This window comes from Eretmochelys imbricata, chromosome 17 (assembly GCF_965152235.1).
Source record: "Eretmochelys imbricata isolate rEreImb1 chromosome 17, rEreImb1.hap1, whole genome shotgun sequence".
NCBI lineage: Eukaryota > Metazoa > Chordata > Testudines > Cheloniidae > Eretmochelys > Eretmochelys imbricata.
This window is the reverse complement of record NC_135588.1, coordinates 3,258,025-3,281,205: the sequence shown is the minus strand read 5'-3', so window position 1 is coordinate 3,281,205 and position 23,181 is coordinate 3,258,025. Positions and strand designations below refer to the sequence as shown.

Below are 23,181 nucleotides of genomic sequence, written 5' to 3'. Positions count from 1 at the left end.
ACGTGCCAGGGGACGTGGGGGGCGGGCTCTGATCATGTGACCCGCCCGGCAGCCCCCCCCCCCCCGTCCCCCGCCCGGCGGAAGTAGCGAGTTCATGTGACCAGGAAGGTGGCCAAGGGGAAGGGACGTTTGAAGGTCATGTGACCAGTTCAGCGGGGGTAGGGGGGGCGTAGCGCGGCGGGGGTTGGGCCCGAGCCAGGCCCCAGACATGGGATGTGTGGTGGTGCGGGGCACGTCGCCTCCCAGCATGCCGTGCGGCCCCGCAGTGACGTAGCCTATCCCAGCATGCCGTGCGGCCCCCCACAGAAGAGAGTCATGTCCCAGCATGCCGTGCGGCCACACAGAGAGGTTTGTCCCCTCTCAGCATGCCGTGCGGCCCCCACAGAAGAGAGCCATGTCCCAGCATGCCGTGCGACCACACAGAGAGGTATGTCCCCTCCCAGCATGCCGTGCGGCCCCGCAGTGACATAGCCTATCCCAGCATGCCGTGCGGCCCCCCACAGAAGAGAGCCATGTCCCAGCATGCCGTGCGGCCACACAGAGAGGTATGTCCCCTCCCAGCATGCCGTGCGGCCCCGCAGTGACATAGCCTATCCCAGCATGCCGTGCGGCCCCCACAGAAGAGAGCCATGCCCCAGCATGCCGTGCGGCCACACAGAGAGGCACGTGCCCTAGGGCTGCCAGCCCTCCAGGATTGTCCTGGAGTCTCCAGCAATTCAAGGTTAATCTCTAATTAACGATTATGTCATGTGATGGAACCTCCAGGCAGACATTCAACCAAAATTGGGAACCCTACTATCCCAGCATGCCGTGTGGCCCTGCAGAGAGGTATGTCCCAGCATGCCGTGGTCCATCTTGAATTGAGCAGATGTTTCTGCCTGCCCCCTCATAAGCAGGTCAGGGCGAGCTCATGCAAGGAGTAGAGTGATGCACTTGCTGTGCCGAAAGAGACGATGCTCTGGGTGGATGGGAGTGTGAAGGCCTCTTTGTGGACAATTCCCAGCTGTTAGTAACGATGACAGAGTGGTTATTGATAACTGAGGCTGGAGACTTTGTCCTGTGAAGCCCTAATTCTCCAGTCCCTCGTCCTTGGTTTCTAGGGTGGAATCACTTGAGTAATTAGGCTGTTTCTGCTAGGATTACTACCAGCCCGGGTTTTGGCTTCTGTGCCTGGGTGCCATTTAGGGGTGACAGGTGCCCGTTTTTTAACTGGAAAGCTAGGTTGGAAATTTGCCCCCTCCCTCAATATGGAGGAAGATATACACAACTTCTTGCCCTCCCAGTTAGAAATTACATAAACTGGATTATATTATAAACAAGAAATAAGTTTATTAACTACAAAAGGTGAATTTTAAGTGGTAAAGAGGTAGCAAACAGAACAAAGGAGATTACCAAATAAATAAAACAAAGCACGCAAACTAAGCTTGATTCACTAAATAAATTGGTTACAAATAATAATTCCTCACCTTAGATACTGTCTTAGGTAGATTCCTTCACAGGCCAGATATCTTTCCAGCTGGGGTAAGCAGTTCCCCCCCCGCCCTCCAGTTCCAGTCTTTTTGTTTCCAGGCGTTTTCAAGTATCTCTCTGGGTGGGAAGGTGGAGGAGAAAGGAACTGAAGACCTTGATTGTTTTCCTCCCCCATCTTATATAGGATTTCCATAAGGCTGGAATCCTTTGTTTGATTCCCCCGCCTCCCAGTGGAGAAGTTCAGCATTCCAGCCTCGGCCTAGGAGCAGCCAGGACAGGGAGCTGCCCAAGGTGAGCGTCGCTCAGATCCAGCATCCTGAGCCCCCTCCCGCGCCCCAATCCCCTGCCCCAAGCTCCCTCCCGTGCCCCAACCTCTGCTGGCCCCATGCCAATTGAATTATAAACCAGAATTTCAATGAAGATCGGAAATGCCGCTTTATAGAGCTTTCTGGTTGATGAAGTGCCGGATAAAACAGCTTTTACTGTATAAGAAATGCTGATAAATAATCAGTGCCCTTCTCTTTGCCTCATCTGGGGGTTGAAATCAGCCTTCACCCGAATAAACTATCTCTAATTACTGTATCTGTGGTGACGCTAATGATTTCCCAGCTTCTCCCTGCCCTCTGCTGTTTTGATTACAGGGTTCACTTGGGTGTCAAGGGAGATGGAGGCCACTTTGCCAGTAGTGGCAGAGCAGCTTTTGAAAGAGATACAAAAGGCTTTCCAGGAGACCGCGCATGGTATGTGGAGAAAAGCAAAGTCATACTGGGGTGTTTGTGGTGCACTCGTAGCTTGGATAAGACGCTGAAAAGCTTGGAGATCCTATGTGGGAAAAAAACCCACTCCTGCCCTGTGGTGCCCTGCCCTCTCTGTAAAGAGACGTGGCCACCCACTGTGGTTTATAAATACCAATAATGTCATAGCTTTCTGTGGGTCAGGCATTCAGCGTAACCTTGCTCAGTTCTTCTGAGGCCCTAATATGTGACCTTCAAAGAACTTAGAGGGACTTGAGCTTTGGAAAATGCTGAGCTCTTGCCCTTTGAAAATGGGGCTCTTTTAAAGGGACCCAAATGGGAGGCCCCAAAATTGAGGTACCCAAAATCCATAGTCACTTTTGAAAATATAGGCTATCTTGTAGTTACTCATAAGCATCTCATTTCAGCAACATTGTACAGCCAGTATTGTGAAGCTTTTTCGTTCAGTACCCCCTCACTTTACTGCATGTGGGTCATCCGTACTTCCAGTTTTACCCATGCTAGGCCAACTTTCTGAGGCTCTAAGACGGGTGGGCAAATTTTTTGGCCCGGGGGCCACATCGGGGTTGCAAAACTGTATGGAGGGCCGGGTAGGGAAGGCTGTGCCTCCCCAAACAGCCTGACCCCTATCCACCCCCTCCCACTTCCCGCCCCCTGACTGCCCCCCTCAGAACCCTGACCCATCCAACCCCACCCCACCCCCCTCTTCCTTGTGCCCTGACCACCCCCTCCCGGGACCCCACCCCAACCACCCCCTGGAACTCCACCCCCATCCAACCCCCCCCACACTCTCTGCCCCCTGACCGCCCCGCCCCATTCCAACTGCTCCCTGTCCCCTGACTGCCCCCCGGAACCTACTACCCCTTATCCAACCCCCGCTCCCCGCCCTCTTACTGTGCCTCTCAGAGCGGCAGGAGCTTGCAGCCACGCTGCCACGCTCCCCGACAGGAACGGCGGGCCAGAGTGCTGAAGCTGCAAGGGAGGGGGCACAGCAGGGGCAGGGCTGGGGGCTAGCCTCTCCGGCCGGGAGCTCAAGGGTTGGGCAGGACGGTCTGGCCCGCGAGCCATAGTTTGCCCACCTCTGCTCTGAGAGGTTGAAATCCATATTTATGGCCCCACGGTTAGCTCAAAGCAACTCTGCTTCAATGTCAAAGTTACTTGTGGTGTCAGTGCTGGAGATAGGACACGGGAATGGGGATGCTAATTTGCATATCATTACCCAGAATTCATGTTCATGGCTATTGCTACAGTAGTTCTGTGTGCTCACAGTCTCACTAACTTCAAAGCCACAGCAAAACAGAACCTATACAGAAAAGGAGTACTTGTGGCACCTTAAAGACTAACCAATTTATTTGAGCATAAGCTTTCGTGAGCTACAGCTCACTTCATCGGATGCATCCGATGAAGTGAGCTGTAGCTCACGAAAGCTCATGCTCAAATAAATTGGTTAGTCTCTAAGGTGCCACAAGTCCTCCTTTTCTTTTTGCGAATACAGACTAACACGGCTGCCACTCTGAAACCTGTCATGATACAGAATGACAGATTTCATGATACAGAATGTTACAGTTGTCCCAGTTAACCAGCAGAGGGGGCTATACTACTGATCATGGTGGGCTTCTTGTTCAGAGGGCAATAAGCAGCCAGAGCCAACAGTTAGGTCCTGGTCAATTAGAGCAGTTAGTATGGAACAATTGCTGTTTGCTGCACGCTGCGTTACTGAGATATTTCTGTAACCCACGCTGAAAGAGTCCTGTTGTGTGTGTTTACATGGCAAATAGACCAAGTGGCGCCTGCAGAAGTGGAGTGTCTATTTAAATAATATATTCTGTCTGAGCCAGAACCAAAGGAAACGGAAATACGGGGAAGCCCATTTGACTATTTAAAGGAATGGCACAGGGTGGCTGGTTAGCATTGAAACCGCTCCAGTGACTGAACTGATCTTCATGGAGCTCACTGTGGGTGCATTATGGATATTGTCAGGATAGTTTAGGTCCACAATCTGGGTTTGATTTCTGTTTTATAAAGGATTTTGTACAAAGGTAATGTCAAAACAAACCAACAAAATCAAAAAGGGCTTTTTAATGTAAATATCCCCTTGGAATGCTGATTTTTTTGTACTGGGACCTGAGAACGAAATGAAACTGATCAGTCTAGTTTCATTATCCAAATTGAGTAAGGTTGGAAGTCAGCTAACATCAGCCATGGAGAATACATTAGAATGTTAAAATCTTTACAGTTGTAATGATCTAAAGTCCCAATCCCTCAGTGACATCTATGTGGGTAGACCCCCACACCCACCCTGAATCCCACTGGAGGTAACCAAAGGATCAGATTGCAGGATCGGGGCTAACCTGTTAAGTAAACCAGGTTGAGAATTTTTTGTTAATATAATTACTTGTTTTAACAAGTGCCCCTATTAAGAGGAGACCTTTTTCTATGCACCAAATCAAAATCAAAAGCTACAAAACATCAGAGACATCCAAGACTGTACTGGGAAAGGAAAAGCACTGTTAAAAGACTAGAATTTATATGCCACAAATTTATCAAATGACAGTTTGTTTCCCAGGTAAAATTGCAAGGGAATCAGCCTGTTAATGTGAAGTGCAAGTTGTTAAAACCTTCAGGCCTTTCTTACAATTTTTAGATGTAGGATATTAGAAAAGTATATATATTTGTGGCTCCATATTATTCTTTAAAATTCATCACTGCAGCTCTGAATCATTTTTAAAAATGTCTGCACTTAATGTAGGTCCTACATATAAGAAGTCATATTGAACGTGCACCGTTCTGTTTGTGAGTGGCAATTGGTTGTTAGGTTGGTTTAAAAAGAAATGTTTCAAAGGCATTGGGAGACTCTTGTGACTATATTCACTGCGGAGAGCCCAGCTTAGTGTGACTGGCTTCTGCTCAGGGGTGCATATCTGGGTTGAGATCTGATGCTGGAGAGGGACCAGGACTGGAATAGTGGGGAATGTTGCAGCTCAAGATTTAGGGGCACCTGCAGAACTGTGTGTGAGGGACCCAGGATTGAAATAGCAAAGGGTGCTTCTGCTGAAACAAAAAGACACGTCATTTTTTTCAAGTCTGGTGCAGCTTGTGCAGCAACTAGAACATAGGAACTTGACTGTTGCCCCCTCCCTCCCTTGAGGGTCTGTGGATGACTAGTCTGAAACCATTCCAGCCCAGCATCCCCGATTGGTGAGCCCAGGAGTCAGCAAAAATCAACACCGGTTTTTGCACCCCCACAGAGTTTCCCGCAATGCATTGTCCGTGGGTTTTTAATCTGAGCGAACAGGGGCTACCTATTGTGCTTTAAGAGGTAGGAGGGTTATTCTTCACTACCAGTGTCTACATGTGATTCTGATGCCACATCACTGGGGTCATGTATTATGAATTCTCTCCCCTAACAAACCACTACACTGCTTCCTATGTCTCTCTGTGGTTAGGGAGGTTGGACTGATCACTGTAGGGGACAACCCTGCATGACCTACGAGGATGGACGAAGTGGAGCCCACAGGGCCTCTTTGTCTCTGATTTCAGAGGATCTTTAGCAAAATGAAATTTCTTTGTCTTTTTGTTGCAGTTCCTGATGATCTCCTGTTGGCGTAAGTACTTTCTGCTCTGCTCCTCATCCCTTCCTAGAGGGCGCTCTCAAGTACTTTATAGTTTGCTTTTTTCCCTCTGCTGCCTTATGTCTTTCTGTTTGACCAGCAGGCGTTTCTCATGAAATGTAGCTAAATTTGTAACAGGTGGTGGGATTGGATGTACAAACAGCTTATATGGGGGGTTTCCTCGTGGATCCTTGGGTTCCCCAATGTCTCCCAGCCATAGTCTGAGCTCTGTTGTAAAGCATTCTAAGCAAGGATGGATTGGACATCCAGGGACCTGGGAGGTCTCTCCAGAGTCTTAAGGCCAGATTCAGACCAGGTGTAAGGAGATTTGACTCCAGTGAAACCAAAACTTTATTTCCAAACCGCCCTTCCAGAACTTCACATCTCCTGATGCCTTTATGCCGTTGTGAGCACAGCAGCATCTTTGGGTTGCCCTCTGTGTCCGAGCCAGAGGGACAGGTGGTTGTAAAAGAGGGAAAGAGAAAGGAACCTATAAATGTATCCACACAAAATAACTGGCACCTTGAAGGTCATGCTGAGAATCTTACTGCCAAGATGCCTGCGGAAATGGAAGGCCAGGGCTGGCTTTCAATACCATCCCTGTGAGCTGAGCCTGGGAATGTGTCAGCCATAACCCAGCAATGCCCACAGCCGAGGGACTGAGTGGCACACAGCCCGCACCCCTCATTGATCAATGGCAGTGCTGGAACAGAAGCAACATATGCAGGAGAAGACACTTTTACGGTCACACTGTGATGCTGCATTCTGACTTGATTGTGGTTTCAGACAGGCAGGGGTTGATCAGAATCTTTCAGGCCTCTTTGGCCTTGAAAATGAAGTTTGCAGTGTACCACTGGTAGGTGGAATGGGGTGAAATGTTTTTGACAAATAGTAAATTTGGTGAAAATGCATTTTGGGGGGGGCATCAAAACTATTCGCAAGTTGGCATTGACTTTTGTGAATAGTCTCAGGTGAAAAACTATGGAGAAAATTCAAAAAAGTCGAAATAGTCTGTTTTGGCCATTTCGAAATAAAGCATTTTGACTTTTCATTTTGAAGGGGCATTTTGTTTAGAAATTTAGCTAATTAAACAGGGGTAAAAAACATTCAAAAATGACACAAAATGAAAAACAAAACAAAAAAAAATTGAGGCTAAATGAAACATTTTGTTCAACCTAAAATAAAGTTTTTGGCACTTTTGTTTCGGCAAGAAAAAACAACAAAAATCCGTTTTGGCTTGAACTGAACCAAATTTTGGGGGGGCTTGACCCCCAAACTTAAAAATCAATTATTCGCTCAGCTCCACTGGTAAGAGTCTCACTGCTTTTCTGTAGGTTGAGAGAATCATTCGTTTTTACTCCATGGCTCCCTGTCCTCGATGGACCATAACTGGGCTTGGAAGGGTTAGACGTTAATTGATAGGTGTCAGAACTGTTGATTTCTTTCTCAATCTAAAAGTGAAGAGGAGGGAAAAGAATCTCATTGTAAACTGAGTAAATTTAGTGGAATCCCATTGATAACTTAGTGGAATCCCATTGATAACTTAATAACTGTTGATTATTAACTATTCGTCCCCCTCCGCTGCCCCGCTTAGTTGCCACCAATGCCCTCTGGCTCAGGAATATTCTGATTCTATTCCTGAATCTGTTCTGAATCTCGCCTCCTCCAGTCACTGCATTTCAACTTGGCTGCTGATTTATTTCCTGCTAGTACAAAGATGTACATTGATAAAACTATATTTAGGGAAAAATTTCCAAAATCTCTACAACAGCCATTGAAATTCATTCAAATCAACCCACCGCAACTGTAAATTTAATTATTAAGGAATGTGTCATGCAAGGAATCGTTCCCCACCCTCCCACCCTTTCCTTTGTTGAAATCACTCTCTGTTTGCTTTGAATTTCTGCCTCTCCTCCAAGAGTAGGTCTGGCTGTGCGGCATGTAATCAATGGGGTTGACCTTGGGCCAGTTGTGCAGCTGAGAACATACAGATCTGTCTCGGATTCTGTGTGTCTTGACGGGGATCAAGCACATTCTTCCCAGAATAAGAGGCTTTTCTGCTTCCTTCTGTTCTTGTTTTTAGCAATCTGTTCCTTCACACATCTCCTTGTTTATTGTTTACCTTTGTGACTGATCCAGACTGCATGGGTTTTTCTCTGTGGATAAAAGGTCTATAAAGCTTATCTTTATTACCTCTGAACTCTTTGGAACGCAGTCAAATCTGCAGGATGTACAGATTCAAAATAACTTTTAAGCCTCTGAGCGGTTTGGACAATAGGTTAATGGCTCAGGTATCCATAGCTGGCACACAGTTAATCATATACCTCTATGTGATGTCTAACACATGCAGATAAAAGCCTTTCTGCAGGGGGGCTGAATGTAAACACCTCAGAAGGAATACAGAAACTCTAGTCTCCCAGTGGGGGTCATGAGCATCCACCCTGCTGATGAATGTGCACCATCACAATGGAATAGTATCTCTAGTCATCTCCAGTCCTTGGAATGTAAGCAGGAAGCATCTAGATAGGGGACTAATCACGTGCTAGACTGTGCATGGGCATAGCCATATGCAGGGGAGAGGGTGAAGTATTTCTCCCTGGCCCTCAGCTTCGTACTTTCCCAGCTTGCTTTGGGGCGAAGCAGAGCACTGACTTACACCTCAATTATGAGGCTCAGCCTATGACTCAGCCATTGTAAGCTAATTCGATCTCGTGCTTCAGGGCATGAGCTAATTTCTCCTGGGGTCAGGAAGGCGTCCCCTCGCCCCATCCTCTATTGCACAACAAACTACTTCATTTCCTCCTTGGTGTGAGGCATCAGGTGTTGGTCACAACTGGAGCAGGATTCCAGACTGACTGGACCAATGTTCCCACCTGGGACAGTGACCCCGTGCATACTTACGCTGCTCTGTGTGCCAGAAACACCAGTTCCTTTTCCCCATGCCCACACGCTTGGTTTTTCTAATGCTGCTCCTGTTTGCATCCTCACTGATAACCGTTCTGACAACACGGTGGCTCTCTGCTGTCTGTCAGAGTGGAGTGCAGCTGGTGGGTATGTAGCTCTTCCTCTTGCCAACTTCGGCTGCTGGGGGGCTGGAGCCTGGCTCCTTTTCCAGGGCCCTACATTACGTTTTTCTTACCACCTGTCCCGCTGCAGGTGCCAGTAATGCAACTCCCCCGCTGGGAGGTCTTATGTAGACAGGGCAGTTGCTGGTGTTTTTTACCACGGTGTTATCTAGACCCGTTCGAAGCAGGGGTAGGTGTCACAGTGGTTTAAATGCTAGTGCCTTGGCTGCACTGTGGCTTCCACTCTTGCAGCTGCCAAAGGCTGCCCTGGTGATAGCAATGCTGAGAGCCTCCTGTGGACACGCTGTGGATAAAGGAAGCCTGTGTCCCCTTCCCTCATGCCCCACTTGTGATAATCAGTGGTCCTTGAAAGGACACTACCAAGTTAAAAATCCCCCGTTAAAGCCAGACCCTTACCTGTGTGGCTGATAGTGCCTTGTGTCCACAGAGTTCAAAGACCAGGCCTGGAATCGATGCTCCTTTTTCACTTCAGTTGGAGACGGCGACCATTTCACTCTCCGGGCCCCTTGCACTTGGCCAGTGCTGCTGGGTTGTGGGTCACAACACTGGAGAAGGGACTTGGCCTCCCCAGATAGAACCTTTTATTTGTCAGCGTTAAAGAAAAAAACTTTAAAAATAATTTATTTCAAATTAAATCTTACTCGGGGTGGGGGGGTTGAAAAATCTTGGGGGATTGTTTGTGATTGGGATGGAAACTGGGGCAGTTCTCTCTCATGTTCTTATCTTCCACCCTAGACATGAGAATATGAAAACCTTACGGATCCCCTTCAGAGGCAGCCCCACATGCCAGCAGCTGTCTCCAGTGTCTAGGTTGTCTCCTGAAGTTGGGGCTGGGATTGGCCGTCCCGTAGGAGAACCTGAAGAAAGGAGAGACAATGACCAATGTGCTTTGCTGCTCCTAATCAGGTTTTATATGGGGGCGCTGAGCACGGCAAACTAATGCAGTGCTGGGATTTTTGCAGAACACCTTTAGAGATGCCCTGGGGATCCCTGGCCACACGCGCCATGGGCTCTGTTTGGCTCAATGGCCTTTAAGAGATAAATCTTGCTCCCATCAGAGCCAGTGACAAGACTCCGATTGATTTCAAGAGGAGCTGGAGCAGTCCAGACCTTTGCAACACAGTCTAACCCAGGGACTTCTTCTCTTCTAGGCTGAAATTTGTATTTGGCTCATCTGCTGTGGCGGCCTTGGATTTGGTTGATCAACATTCAGTCACGCGAATCGTGTCTTCTAGTGGAAGGGCTGTGTACCAGGTACAGACCAGGCTTTCTCCTGGGTCACTCTCAAGTTATCTAGTCCCTTTCGGTTGCTGTCTGCCCATGTGGCCCTGTGCCTCATAGAATAAGGAAATGCACTGACTGTTTCAGAACCTCCTTAGGCGGAGAGGGATGTGACATGGAAACTTACCGCATCTTACACGGGACAGAAGAGCCATCGTGCCGAGTGTTAATGTAACCGCCGCAGCATGGATTGGTGCCACTTGTTGCATTACACCTCCCCGGGAAGCATCCAGCTACTCCCAGAGACCAGGCCGTTCGCCTGATCTGAGCTAGCAGCTCCCTGTGCTCCTGTGGGTACCAATCTTAGGAGGGTGTTTTCTGGGGATCACTGATTTCAGTTTAGAGTTTTCATCATATCCCTCGAAGTTCTGTATCACTTCTGTCCCTTGGGGAAAAGCAGGAACTCTCAGACAGGGCCCCGTCTCTGCAGAATAAGCCTTGATCCCATTTTTACCCATCACAATGTGTCTCCCGAGTGTCCTGAACTCTTGGGTCTAGCAGGGTGTACTACCAACAGGGGGGTAACTCTCTGCCCAGCTGGGGGCGATGGACTAGTGATTCTGCTGCATCTGGAAGCTATTTAGGGAACTGGTGTGAATTGAATCAAGGGGCGGAGTCCAGCTCACAATGGTCAAGTCTCTGTATCACAAAAACCACCCTAAAATTGGCATCTTTGGTAGAGAAGCGAAGGTCTGAATGGGCCACAGCGATCCAAGTGCCCTTGTCCCACAGAGTGGAGTCCTCCAGGGCCAGGATTGAGACCTATTAGCAGAAGGGGCTGATGTGTGGAGGCTCCCCACACTGTGTCTGTTGTGGGATAAACAGAGGGCTGCCTTCCCGTCACTGCCAGTTGAACCTTGCACCAGGCTCAATGCACCTCTGAAGAACAACAAACTGTGCCCTGGGTGTTGGAACAGCCCTGAGCGGCATCCCCAGCTGTCCTTCCTACAGCTGCAAACGGTCCCGTTCTCCCTCCGGCCAGGGCTGGGCTGGGATATGCCGTTGCCACAGACCCTTCTGTTTAACTGGGGAGAAGAGGAGGGTGTGGTCCCAGTCGCCCCTCTGCCCTGGATAAGGGTGTGATCGTTGTCGCATGTTATGGGGCTGTGTTGTCTGAGTCACGTGAGGAGCTTTCACTGCTCTTGGGGACTCTGGAGAGTGAGTGGGACCCACCTGTAAGACCTGATTCAAAAACCCATGGGCCTAGGAACACGGCCTCTGGGCTGAGTTGAGGGGTTGCGGTTGCTTGTTGGTGTTTCACAAGGACTAATTGCTGCTTCCAGTGCTCTGAGGCCACTGCTGTCTCTGGGCTCCAGTGATTCTTTGGGAAGACGCCTCCTTTATTAATTGGAGGCCTTGAGGCTTTTCTTTCCTTGTTGCTGCTCTTGTTAAATACCCAGCCTGAAAAGCCCAGCCTGGGAGCGCCCAAGCTCTGTGCAGTGTGTTTTTAGGGCTAAGATGGAGCATTGCAGGCTGGGATGTGAAGTCTTAACCAGATGTACCTACATATTAAGGCTGAGGGGAGCAGCAATGTGCACTATTTTATCCCAGCTCCATGCAACCTTTGGGCCCTTCGCTGGGCCCAAGTTTGGACTCCTCTCCTTTACGTGGCTGCAGTCAGCCTTTGAAGTGAACCCCCATTAAGCAGAGACAGTGCCGTGGGGAGGCCTTAGTGCTTCTCATTGTCCATGCAGGCTCAGTGCATCCTCAGCTCATCTTGCAGCAGCTCCTCGCGGCCAGCAGGGCTGGACACTTCGCGTGCTGTACCTCTCCAAGCCCCTGGGTTTACATTCCTTCTCAGGAAGCCCTTGAAGGAAAGTGACGGAGACAAGCTGGGCTTGGTCCCGGTTTCTGCTTAGAGGTAGCTGGACAGCGCAGTGAGCATGCGTGCTCTGTATGTGTTGTTAATGCCTTGTGTGTGGCGTGGCCAGCTGTCTGACTGCTGCCCTCCCGTCTCCTGGCAGCGATGGAGAGCTCTTCCCCCGCCTTGGCCACCAGCGCTGCCACTGTGAGGAACAGCTGCATTGGAGGTGATCCTTCTCCCTCCACCCGAGCAGCTCTGCTCACTGGCTTGGTGACTTGGGGCGTTTCTTTGTGCTATGGCCAGTGCTGAAGGCCCAGCAGAGAGCAGGGCCCCACTGTGCCGGGCAGTGCACAATGAGAGTGAGAGTCCCTGCCCCAAAGAGCTCCCAGCCTTGATCGTCAATTACCAGGTCCTACAAAGGGGCAGCTTCACCCTTCTGGGTGCTTTGGCCAGGCAAACACCCCAGCCGCCTACCTAGCTAGTGCACATGCTCTCTCATGTGTTTGCCCCTCTGAGGGCCAGATCCTACTCCCATTGAGTGGAGTAAAACCCCACTGACTTCAGGGCAAGATGGACCAGGCTCTTTGCTATGTGATTGCCTTTGACAATCACCAGTGGGAACAAACAATAGTTACAATTTTCCTTTATGGATTATCATTTGCTAACGTAGCCCAATTAATGGATTAATTTCCACTCACAAGAAGAGACTTCAGAGCCGCTCTCCTCCCCACTTCAGAAGGCAGAATCGGAGGCTGGTTCCTGTAGGGGAAAGGAGCAGCAAGTCTTGGCCAGCGATCCGAGGGTTAGACACACAAGCCAAGTGGCCAACCCACAGGTGCTAGTAAGTAAAAAGCCTCGCCCCTGCACCACGGGGCTCCCAGCAGCAGTCTGGTCTCTCCAGCGGCATCAGAGAGGAGGATGGGAGTGGTTTGGCAAAGAGGAGTGAGGACATCTTCCCAGCTGATAAATAGCCTGGAGGCCGGGCGTGCATTTCTCAGCTGGTTTCCTTTTCTGAGGCACGGGATTGTTGCCGCTGTAATGTCTTTGCTGTGGAGAGCTGTTCTTTTTGAGGGCTTGAAGCCCCATTGCAACACTCCTCCTCCTTGCAGCTGTAGCTGCCATTTCTGAGGTGCTGAGGCAAGGCGCAGAGCCCCCCAGGGACTGTGACTGGAACCGAGACGGGAATGCGATCAGGGGCTTTGTCAAGGCCATGGCACTGAGGTGGCATGCTGCCCGCGGAGTAGCTCATTCTCTCACAGCTCATTACCCTCTCTTGGGCTGGATCCATTGACAGCTCAGTGCTGATGTAACCAACTGAGGAGAGCCGTGTCAGTGGACCAGACTTCCATGCGGCACACCCGTGATGTGAGCGTTTACTCCCAGCAGAGGAGAGGATCTGCTAGGAGCAAGGGGAAAGTCCTCAGCGGGGCTAGATAATGCATAGATCCACCTATCAGACAAACAAGTCTTGGACTTGCCCTCAGGAATGGTGCCCCTGCAGCCCAGGGCTCGGACATGGATGGGAAGGGATGTCAGTGCTAATGGACTATACTAGCCCCCAGTGCTGCCTATGGTCCGTCATCCTGGGTACTGCTTCAGAAACAGCCTCCTCCCGGACACACACCTGATACTGCTCCCTGCAGCGTAGGTCACTTCCCCTTCCAGCTGCCGAGATGGGGCAGAAACTGGCCTCAGCTTAATATCCGCATTCAAATGAAAGCAGCTCTTTGCCCCTCCTGCTCAGTACAGCAGTGCAGGGATCGCAGCGGCTAGCAGCTCCAGGCCTGATGTTACAACTCTAGCCATCATCTGAAGGGCTCTCTTAGTGCTCATCTGAACTGCATGCAGCCTGTGGGCTAAACCCAGCTCCCTGGAGCTCCGGAGTGGGGATGCCTCAAACCCGCTGGTGGCCTAAACAAGCAGTTTCCCATAATTGGTCAGCGGAGACACAAGCACCAGCCAGCGCCAGAGCTGCAAGCCTTTATTTGGGGGTTTTAAAATATATGCAAATATAGATGCAACCTTTGTGATCCTGGCAATTGCCAACATGGCCCTTGATGTTGCACAGTCTGGGCACTGGTTAGCCACACCCAGCATGACCAGCGACGGGTACTCAGCAGGCCATGGAAGTGAAGCCAGCCAGCGGGAATGGGGTGACATGGCAACAGGTCAAGCTCAGACTGGGCCTGTTCCATCCCTCCTGCCTAACTTCCCCTTTCTGCCTTCAGCTGTTGGCCTGATCTGTTTGTTTAGTGTTGATCGTTCACATCCTGTATCTTTATTAGATTATTTGTTTAAATATATTTTCATTTTAATTTCCTAGAACTCTATGGCAGCCTGCCATGCTGTCTGTAAACAGATTAAAATGCTCATGTGGAAATGTCTGCTCAGCTCCTGGGCTTAGCCATATGGGGCTGGTTAATCAGACGCTGGTTGCAGGGAGAGCTGCCAGATGATAGAGGAACCCAGCACTTGCTGGAATGGAACAACTACTCGCCTGACTTTTCCCCAAATGTCTGTACAGTCAGTTTCCCAGCACCGCACTATCCCTGCCTCCTGTGCTGGTTTCCCCTGGATCTCGTCTTATCCATGCCACAGACAGACACAGTAAGAGAGGAAGGTTTGGACATTTAAAAACTAGCACCCATCTGCCTTGGTTCTTTGTGCTCAGGAGCCTTGTCCACCGTGGGACCCACAGCAGAGCCTGGCTGCATGTCTGGGGATTTCCACCTCTTCGCGCTCACCGGCCATGCAAGCGCGGTATGTGCTCCTGTCTCTGAGGTCAGGATCCAGCTCCCAGCCTTATTCACGCCATTGGCTCGATGTACGTCACAGGAACACCAGAGTGGTTTCCTTCCGGAAGCTGCGTTTTGGTTGGTTTTGATCCTCCCAAGTTCTTCAAGGAGGGGATGGACAAGCCCCCTGAGAGTTTGCAAAGCAGCCCTTGTTTCCCCAAGACCGGAGAGGACGATGGGAGGAGACAGCACAGCGTCTCAGGCAGAGGGGAGCAGGGCACCCTCTAGTTCTGTCCGCTGCATTTCAGTGCTGCGTGGCCCATGGATTTGAGATTCCACCTGAATCAGAGAGACGTGAAAGGCCTGTTCTTTCTGGGAGGGACAGCCAGCACCACAGGGGAAATGTTCAACCAGAGCAACGCTGGCAGCCTCTGAATTCGGCTGAGGGAAAGTTGCCATCAAAATACTTAATCTTGCAAGCAAACAATCAAACGGGACAGAGAATAACAAACCTACTGCAAGTGAAACAAACACAGAGTGTGGAGTGAAGGGGAGCCCAGGGCAGGCAAGGTGAATAACCAGTCTCTGATCAAAGCCCAGTCTTCTTCATAGTGTAAACACACCCCAGTTACCATTTCTGCTCCCTTCCAGACGCCAGGCCCAGTCCAGCTGGGAAGCAATCCAAAAACCAGATTGGGGACGGGGGGAGATGAGATGAGTGCTCCTAAGTAAAATATTGAGCCAGCCCCTGGCCCAGTCAGTCGGTCAGCATGTGCGGGGAAAGTGGAGCTGTGATGCAGAGACGTTCCTAGGAGAGCTGCTTTCAGGACTGGATCTGGAGGGAGGATAGCGTGGGCACTAGGAGGAGGCTAGAAGGAGCGCGGTTTCCTGAAGATGGGTGTCAGTGCACGGACTTCGGGCGGTTTCTGCTGCTTGCTCACTGTTAAGCCAGGGGGTGCCAAAGCTTGTTGCTCTGTGGGACTAGAGCAAAGCGTGTTTGTGGAGTCGTTGGGCCCCTTCCTTCGGGCTCGTCTACACAGCAGAGCTTTCCAAGTTGCACTGATATAAACCCCATGTGGACACACTTAGTCCAGGACAAGAGTGGGGCTTTTTTGGTTTAGCTTAAACCCCTCCGAAGCAACATAAGCCAGTGCTGGAAAAGGCCCGTGCTGGAAGAGGAGCATTCCCATGGGGATTACACCGACATAACTCTAGCCTTTCACATTCACCCTGCAGCACGGATCACTCTAACCCTCGTACGGGTAGACAAGGTCCTTCAACATCAGTGGAGTTGTGCTGGGGATCAGGCCCGAGTCCAATAACTGCGGGGTTTGAAGGAGATCGGGATAGAGGCAGGTGTGATTGGTTTTGATTTCTATGAAGTATGGACTACAATAATAGTCTAGTCTGCCCACCCATGAGGTTGGTAAGAGATTCGCACCCACCCAGGCCCTCTAAATAACCTTGTGCAGTTGGCTCTGGGTAAATCTAAGGGAGGGGATTCCCCAGGGAAAGCTTGGCCAGAGACAGGCTACCAGAGGGGGCCAACTATTGAACTTCCCTGGCATTAAGGCCAGGCCAAGTCCCCTGCCCGTGTCTGCAGGGCTGACAGATGCCGCTTGGGCATCCTGTGAGCTGCACACGCAGGCTGGACTGGAGTCAGATCTCGGAAACCAGGGCACTGCTGTTGTAGCCAGATTTCTCTCCCCGCCCTGTGCAGCACCTGAGGAGAGGAGCAGGAGGCTCAGGGGAGAGCACCGGATGGGATTAACTCCTACAAGCCGTTTTCCTGCCTGCCAGAAGTTACAAGTAGGAGGTTCTGGGATGGCTTTTTCAGGCCATTCACATCAGTCCCAGCAGTGGCCAAGAGCGCATCTTGCCTGTCTGCTTCCCTGAACGGAAAACATGCCCCTCCTCTGCCGAGTGGGGCATAATCCCCACTAGTGGTGTCTCCCCACCCCAGTGAAGGAGCGGCACCTGGGAAAGGGATGCAGAGACTTTCCCCTGAAATGGTCCCAGCACAGAGATGGAACAGTGAGGCCCCTTCTCTAGAGACCTGAACTTTGTTTATTCAAGAAAACTGAAATCCAACAACTGCAGCTGCTTGTGGCAGCCAAACAGCCAGACCCCCTTATGGCTTCCAGCCATTGCAGCTGGCTAGGAGAAGAGTCCCCAGCAAGGGCTGCCTTCTGGTTTATTTCCCACCCTGTCCTTTGGGGCCCGGGGCTCACAAACTCCCTTTGTCCGGCATAAGATGCAAGAGGTTTGTCCGCCCCTTCTAGCCGCTGGGAACTTGCGGGATGGTCTGAAGACCTGGGGTGACTGTGAGGAGTTTTACACTCCCCTCCATCCACTGAGAGATTGGAGCCTCGCTCCGGTTTGGTGTGTGAGGGACCATGTGCTCAGCAGCAGCAGAGTTCTCTTAAACAGTCGCATCCCTGGGCAGTAGAATCTCAGCTGGGGCAGAGGCGTGCTGTGGGCCCATTCCTGCCCAGTTTGCAGCCCTCGTCCCCAGTGCACAGGTTGTAAGTCAGGGGGCGTTTGTGGATAAATAGGCAGGGTATTATGACAAATCTTTGCTTTGGGGCATGCTTGGAAGTTAGTTGGGGCAGTGGGGATGGAGCACAGCCAGCCCCTTGTCTCTGGCCTTTGTCGGACAGAGTTTTCAAGACCATCGGGGCCAGGTTGGCTCACTTCTCCTGGCTCCTTTGCCCCCAGAACTATCAAATGCCTCACTGTGCTGTTATCCATTAGGCAGGCGGGCTTGACACTGGCCTCTCTTCCCTTAAAACAGTCCCGGTCTGGGTTCAGCTCCCACAGTGGGAGAGACGAGGTGTGCACGTCACCCTAATGCAGGAGCTGTGTCTGCCCCAGGGGCATCCTGTGGTAGCACTGAAGGAGCTGAACCAGCGGCCCCTGCGTAGCACAGGCCAGGGCGTGGCCGGGGGAGCCTGTCTCCTGCAGTTGCGAGAGGCGAGGTTCCAGACGGAAAGCGCAGGCACGAGGTGCCGGATTTCAGGTGGCCCCTTTCAGGATGTGCCGCTCCCAGCTCCCCATCCCCATGCAGTTTGCCTGGCAGCTGGGGGAATAAGGTAGGAGTGGCGATTGCCAGGGAGTCAGGAGCAAAATGGCAGGCAGAGCCCCCCGTTTCTGAGGCCCACTCTGTGACTCTGTCTATTCCAGGTCCTCGGGAGTTCAGGCAAACTGTACACCTGTTATGCTTCCTGCCACTTCTGCACGTGCCCTGCATTTGCTTTCTCCGTGCTGCGGAAGAGCGACAGCCTGGTGGTAAGCTGCCTGCCTTGAGTGAGGGGGAGTGGGGAAGCGCTGGGGGGCTGTGCACCGACACACTTCCCTGAGCTGGATTTCATATACCTGGGTTGCGCAAGGGAAGAAACATGCAAGTGTTGAAATGCTGGGGCAATCTGTGGCCACCATGCCCTGATCTGACAGTGGGGAGTCGTGTGTAAGCAGCCGGGCTCAAGGGGTAGTGTTGGTTTGCAGTGAAGTGTTACTATTTATGACAGTAAAGATCAGTGGCCTCAGGACTCATTCTCAGGCTGCCTTTGTTATAACCGAGTCTTTAATGGATCCCAAAGGGGAGCCTCCTCTGCACTGAACTTGCCTACAGGAGAGGGGAACAGTCTGTGTGGGGGCTGATGTGGGAATTAGGGTGCAGGGCACAGCAGTGCTTCATAATTCACTTCTCCATAGGGAAGACCCTTCAGTCCTCTGGGTAATATCCTAGAGCATAAGGCATCTCACATCGGTGAGCTGATAGAGTCAGCAGGAGGCCTGTTGTCTCCATCTCCTGCCCTCCAAATAGAGGGGCCAGGCCCATGGTGTGTTTATATGGGAACCGTGTGACTTTGAGTTGAAAAGACTTGGGCAAGGGCCTGCAGGAGCTAAGCAAGGACGGAAAGACCAGGAATGATCCTGGCTATGGCAGGTGTGGGGCAGTCGGGCCAGGCATTAGTGAGCCTGGGTCTTTCCTGGGACACAGTGTGAGTTGGGCCCTTCAGCCAGCTGTGTGAGCAGCAGGGGCACACTGCACACAAGACACCCAGCAGACCTGATGCAGGTAGGAGCCCCAGGCTGGCTGTACCAAAACCTTGGGGTGAACATTGCCTTGATTACACAGTTGACTTGGGCCTGGCTACTGCCTGGGGTAGAATTCTTTACACGCTCTCTAGCTTGTGCCCGTGTTCTCTTTGCTGGGATTGGAACATGTTGGGGTTGGGCCCCAGCCTTGCAGCCAGCCTGCCATTCATGCGTCACCTTTATTGCAAATTTGCTCACATCCGTGTCTTGCAGTGTAAGCACATCCTTGCCATGTACCTCAGCCAGGCCACCGGCACATGCCAAGAGCTATCTGTCTCTGACCAGCAGCTGGCAAGCATCTTACTGGCTGAGGAAGAGGAGGAAGGAAGAAGGACTTTGGACCATGTGCTTACACCCTCTCTCCTGCAACGCCTCCCTGGCTCCTCTGAGGTACATCGACAAGCATTACTAACATCCCTAAGGCGAGCAAGCGTTGATCAAGGCAGTTAGTTTTCCTCCCAAGCTGAATTTAGGCTGGAAATTATTTAGCAGCCATGCACCGTTGTGTTGTAATAAATGTTACGGAGCCTCATAACATGAGGCTGAGATTTTGTGACTTCCGTGCCCTTCATGTCACCTGCTGCTGTGGTTCCTGCGGGCCTTGAGGATTTGGGGGAGAGGGGCTATGAACACAGAAGTGGCAGCTTTTTTGATGGTTTCTTGGCCCTTCCTCTTACTTCCCTAGTGCAGGGTTGATCTCTTACAGTAGCTTCTTTGCCTCAACACATCTTTTGGGGCTGGCCTTTTACACGTGTACCAGCCCAGATCCATCCGGGCTCTTAAGGGTAAACCAGCAGGTAGAAAAATGTCACTGCTCTCAAGTTAGGCACAGACCCGGTGGTCGTTCCCAGGGGGATGTAGATGCAGCCCTCGTGGGAGGTTTATTGTATCACATGTTTAAATGTTTGGGGCATAAAATCAGAAACTCGCAGAACCAGTCTAATTTTACCAAAATTGGCAGAAAGCTTCTAAATACAATTGATAATGCAAGTGTGTACTCCAAATAGTCCTGTATGGAAAGTGGGAAAATATTTAGCCCCCCCGTGTATATTTTATCCATTTTCCCATACTTTTTTGTCTTCAGTTAAAGCAGAAGTCTATAGTCATGTGACAGTATGAGCTTGTTTGTACCATGTAATACCTCACAGTATTTGTAGAATGGACTCATTTGAGAAATGCTTTTGTCTGCTCTTTTTATGAAGTTATGTAGATAATAAGACTCCTACCCCTTAATTATAAAACATATTTTTGATGGTAGCTGCTCAGCTGGTGACATTAAGCCAAACAAGCATATACGATACACTGTTGGCAGAGACCTCCGAAGAAAGCCAGGGAGCTCCCCCATTTAGCACCAAACTCACCTGATCAAGTCCAGGAGCAGAGTTCCTGCTGTGGATCCCTCAGTGAGAGAGGCACCAAGCTCTATAAATGGCAGGGTTCAGCACCCCCACCCCATGGCTGGCTCAGGCAGTTGCCTGACTGGGGGGCTGGCTTCTGAAGTCCCAGTCTTAGCTGCCCAGCTCTTTCCCGCCTGCGCAGAGCAAGCCTAAGCATCTAACTCAGGCTTTGGGGATCCCAGCATTGTGCTGATGATTTTCTAGGCATCTAAAAGTCCATTCTGAAAATAACTGTTTTGATGTATTACATGGTGCAAACAAGCTCATCCTGTCATGTGACTACAGACTTTGCCTTAAGTGACGGCAGCAGAGTACTGGGAAATACATAAAGTATCTCCCCAGGGGCTAAGTAGTTCCCAACCAGCCCTATTTTGAGTACAGAGTCACGTTATCAACAGTATTTGGAAGCTTTCTGCCAGTTTTGGTCAGAATTAAACAATGTTTCTTCAAGTTATAGGCCTTAGTGACACAGTAGGGACAGAGCCACTGCTCTGTCCCATCCCACAGCCAAATGACCCAGAGCCCAACTCCACACTGAGCTTTGTGTCTGTTGGCCGGAGCTCGGTAGGGTGGGGCACCTGGCTATGTCTCACTCGTGCAAGGGCGTGCCCAAAGAAATGACACGGCACAGAGTTAGGTTGTTTTCAGTGGTAAATGTAAGTATTCATTCTGTATCCAAATAACAAAGTTACTGTAACTATACAGCCCAAGTAACATGTGGCGAATACCGTCCATCCTATATACATCAGGAACACATGGGTTAAGGGACATGTGAACAGCTACAGACACGGCCAGTGCAGGGTTCCTCTGCCATTTTACTTGGATTCACGTTTTTAGAAATCTTCAGTGCCCTGGTTTTTTTTTCTTTCAAACAACTTATTTAATTAATTAAAAGAACCCCCCAGTGACACATCCCAGCTAGGGAAATGGTGACATCAGCACATGGCAAAGGTCCCTCTGAGTGAGTCTGGCTTGTAGTGGATCCTGGCCTGCAGTGTAAACTGTCACCTACAGATATTCCTTGATCAGTCATTAACTAACTGCTGGTACCCTGCTTTAGTACTTTGCATTATGCTCTCTCTTTCATGCACTCTAGACTGCGATTTGTTTTAAGGAGAAGGAGGCCAGCACTCATGGTTTGTGTTGCAATCACATATTTGGGTTGCAACCCTCCCCGACCCACAGGTGAGACTGTGGCTGTTCCCTTCCATGATTAATAGGAGCTATACGGCCAAAGACAATAGAGAGGTTGAAATGAGATGAGTCCTCCTGAGAAGGCAGGAAGTGGTCACATCTGTTGGACAGACAGGGAGCAAGGAAGTTGCAGCAGAGATGATCTGCAAAGGGAAGGATAAAGACCCGGCCGTAATTTTAACCCTTGTGATACTGGCTGAAGGAGTAACAGGCTGACTGGAGCTAAAGTTGGGACCGGATATTAGTTGATGTCAGCAGGTGCAATACCATCAAAATCACAGTTGGGATTCACTCAGGTTGGGATCTGGCCCTTTGTAGCTGAAGGGCAGCTAAACCTTCTCGTAGCACAACGGATGGTTAGAGTCCGCTAGTCCCAGGAACCCCCAGTCTCACACCTGCTGACCTATAGCAACCTCCCCCATTGAACCCCGTCAGGTCAGAGACTTAGTGTAAGAAATAGGAGGGAATTTTTTCTTATTCCCTGCAGTGCAGTACAAAATAAACTCAAAGAAACAAAGCTGGCTACAGTGTTATTCAAGTACCAATGACAGACAGCTCTAGCCTTCCCATACCTGCCCTCTTCACAGAAACCGCATTGCGAAGAATGGCAGGAGAGGGCTTTGGCTTCCATTTCTGCTGCTCACGTTGATAGCACTTCCTTCCCAACAGACTCCCCCCGGGCACAGAGGGGCAGCTCTGAGAACCTGCATCCCCATCCCTGTCTCTGAGCATGGGCTGTGCATATGAGAGCTGCCCAGCGGAGACCATATTAAATACACAGGCATGAACTACAGCTCTCTGTTGGTCACATGTCAAGGTACCAAGTGGTTCAGAGATTAAATTTGCCACTTCACTGGCACTTTAAGAACCTTCTCCTAAGGCTCCAGTTTAGAAGAGGGTTGCAGCACCAAGGTGGATACCCAGCCCTTGCGTAAGCCTGTAGTTTCCAGACCTAGCCAGTGGTTTGCCTTGTAACAAGCCAGTTCCTTCTTTCCATTAGCACTGTTACTGGGTATAATTTTTAATGGACCATCTGGAGTCTGGTAGGAAATCTGGCCCTTTTGCCATTTGTGCTCTCCCTGTCAGTGTCATACACTCTCACAGCTGTAGGCTTGAGGCTCTGCCTGTTAAAGTCAGATTTTGGGGAGGGAAGGGGACTAGTTTTACTGGAATTTTTGAGCCCCCTTAGAACAAAAGGCCCCCCCGAAGGGCATACCAGGTATACACTACTGCTCCTTGCACCTTCAATGACAGCTTCAACACATTCAACCCCTTTGGAGCAAACGCCCCATAGTTCTCCCCACCTGTGTGTCATTGTATGTACCACAGTTCACATATTAAATAGGCTTAGTCATTTAAAAACCCCAAAAGCTAGGCTTACAGAGAGTTATTAAGCCTCAGTGCACATTAAGGCTTCTCTGCCCTTCAGTGGAATTATAGAACAGTCAGTGGCCAAGATGGTGCAAATTAGCCCCTGAGCCAGCGCTGTGGGTGTAGCAATTTTTGACCCAGTCTAACCACCCGAGAAACAAACCTTGTGCTCATGTCAGTGCCTGTTCCAAAGGGCTGTGCTGTTCTATGGGGCCGTTGTTTGCACAAGAGCATTCTAACTTAACAGGCAAATTCAATCCCACTCGCGACCTTCAGCTAAACAGACATAAACCTCCCAAAGCTAGCAGAAAGGCTTCTCAACATCCTGAACTCACCCCACAGTGCACCGGGAACGCAGCATGGCCCTGGGGGCTGA

At 50.5% G+C, this 23,181-nt stretch overlaps 1 protein-coding gene across 5 annotated transcripts in view; it reads left to right on the top strand.

Moving 5' to 3' along the window:
- The first annotated feature begins 564 nt into the window (after positions 1–564).
- ZSWIM7 (zinc finger SWIM-type containing 7) overlaps positions 565–23,181 on the top strand; it is a 28,909-nt gene continuing 6,292 nt past the window's right edge. For 2 of the 5 annotated variants that reach the window (XM_077836744.1, XM_077836743.1), the window contains exons 1-7: positions 565–828; positions 1,655–1,761; positions 2,112–2,210; positions 5,809–5,830; positions 9,658–9,828; positions 10,074–10,176; positions 17,926–18,030. In XM_077836744.1, coding sequence (XP_077692870.1) covers positions 2,135–2,210; positions 5,809–5,830; positions 9,658–9,828; positions 10,074–10,176; positions 17,926–18,030 — 477 coding nt within the window. In that variant the 5' untranslated portion in view covers positions 565–828; positions 1,655–1,761; positions 2,112–2,134. Of the gene's footprint in view, positions 829–1,654; positions 1,762–2,111; positions 2,211–5,808; positions 5,831–9,657; positions 9,829–10,073; positions 10,177–17,925; positions 18,031–19,056; positions 19,234–23,181 lie in introns of all 5 variants that reach the window. The other 3 variants (XM_077836740.1, XM_077836741.1, XM_077836742.1) reach the window with 3 other exon arrangements.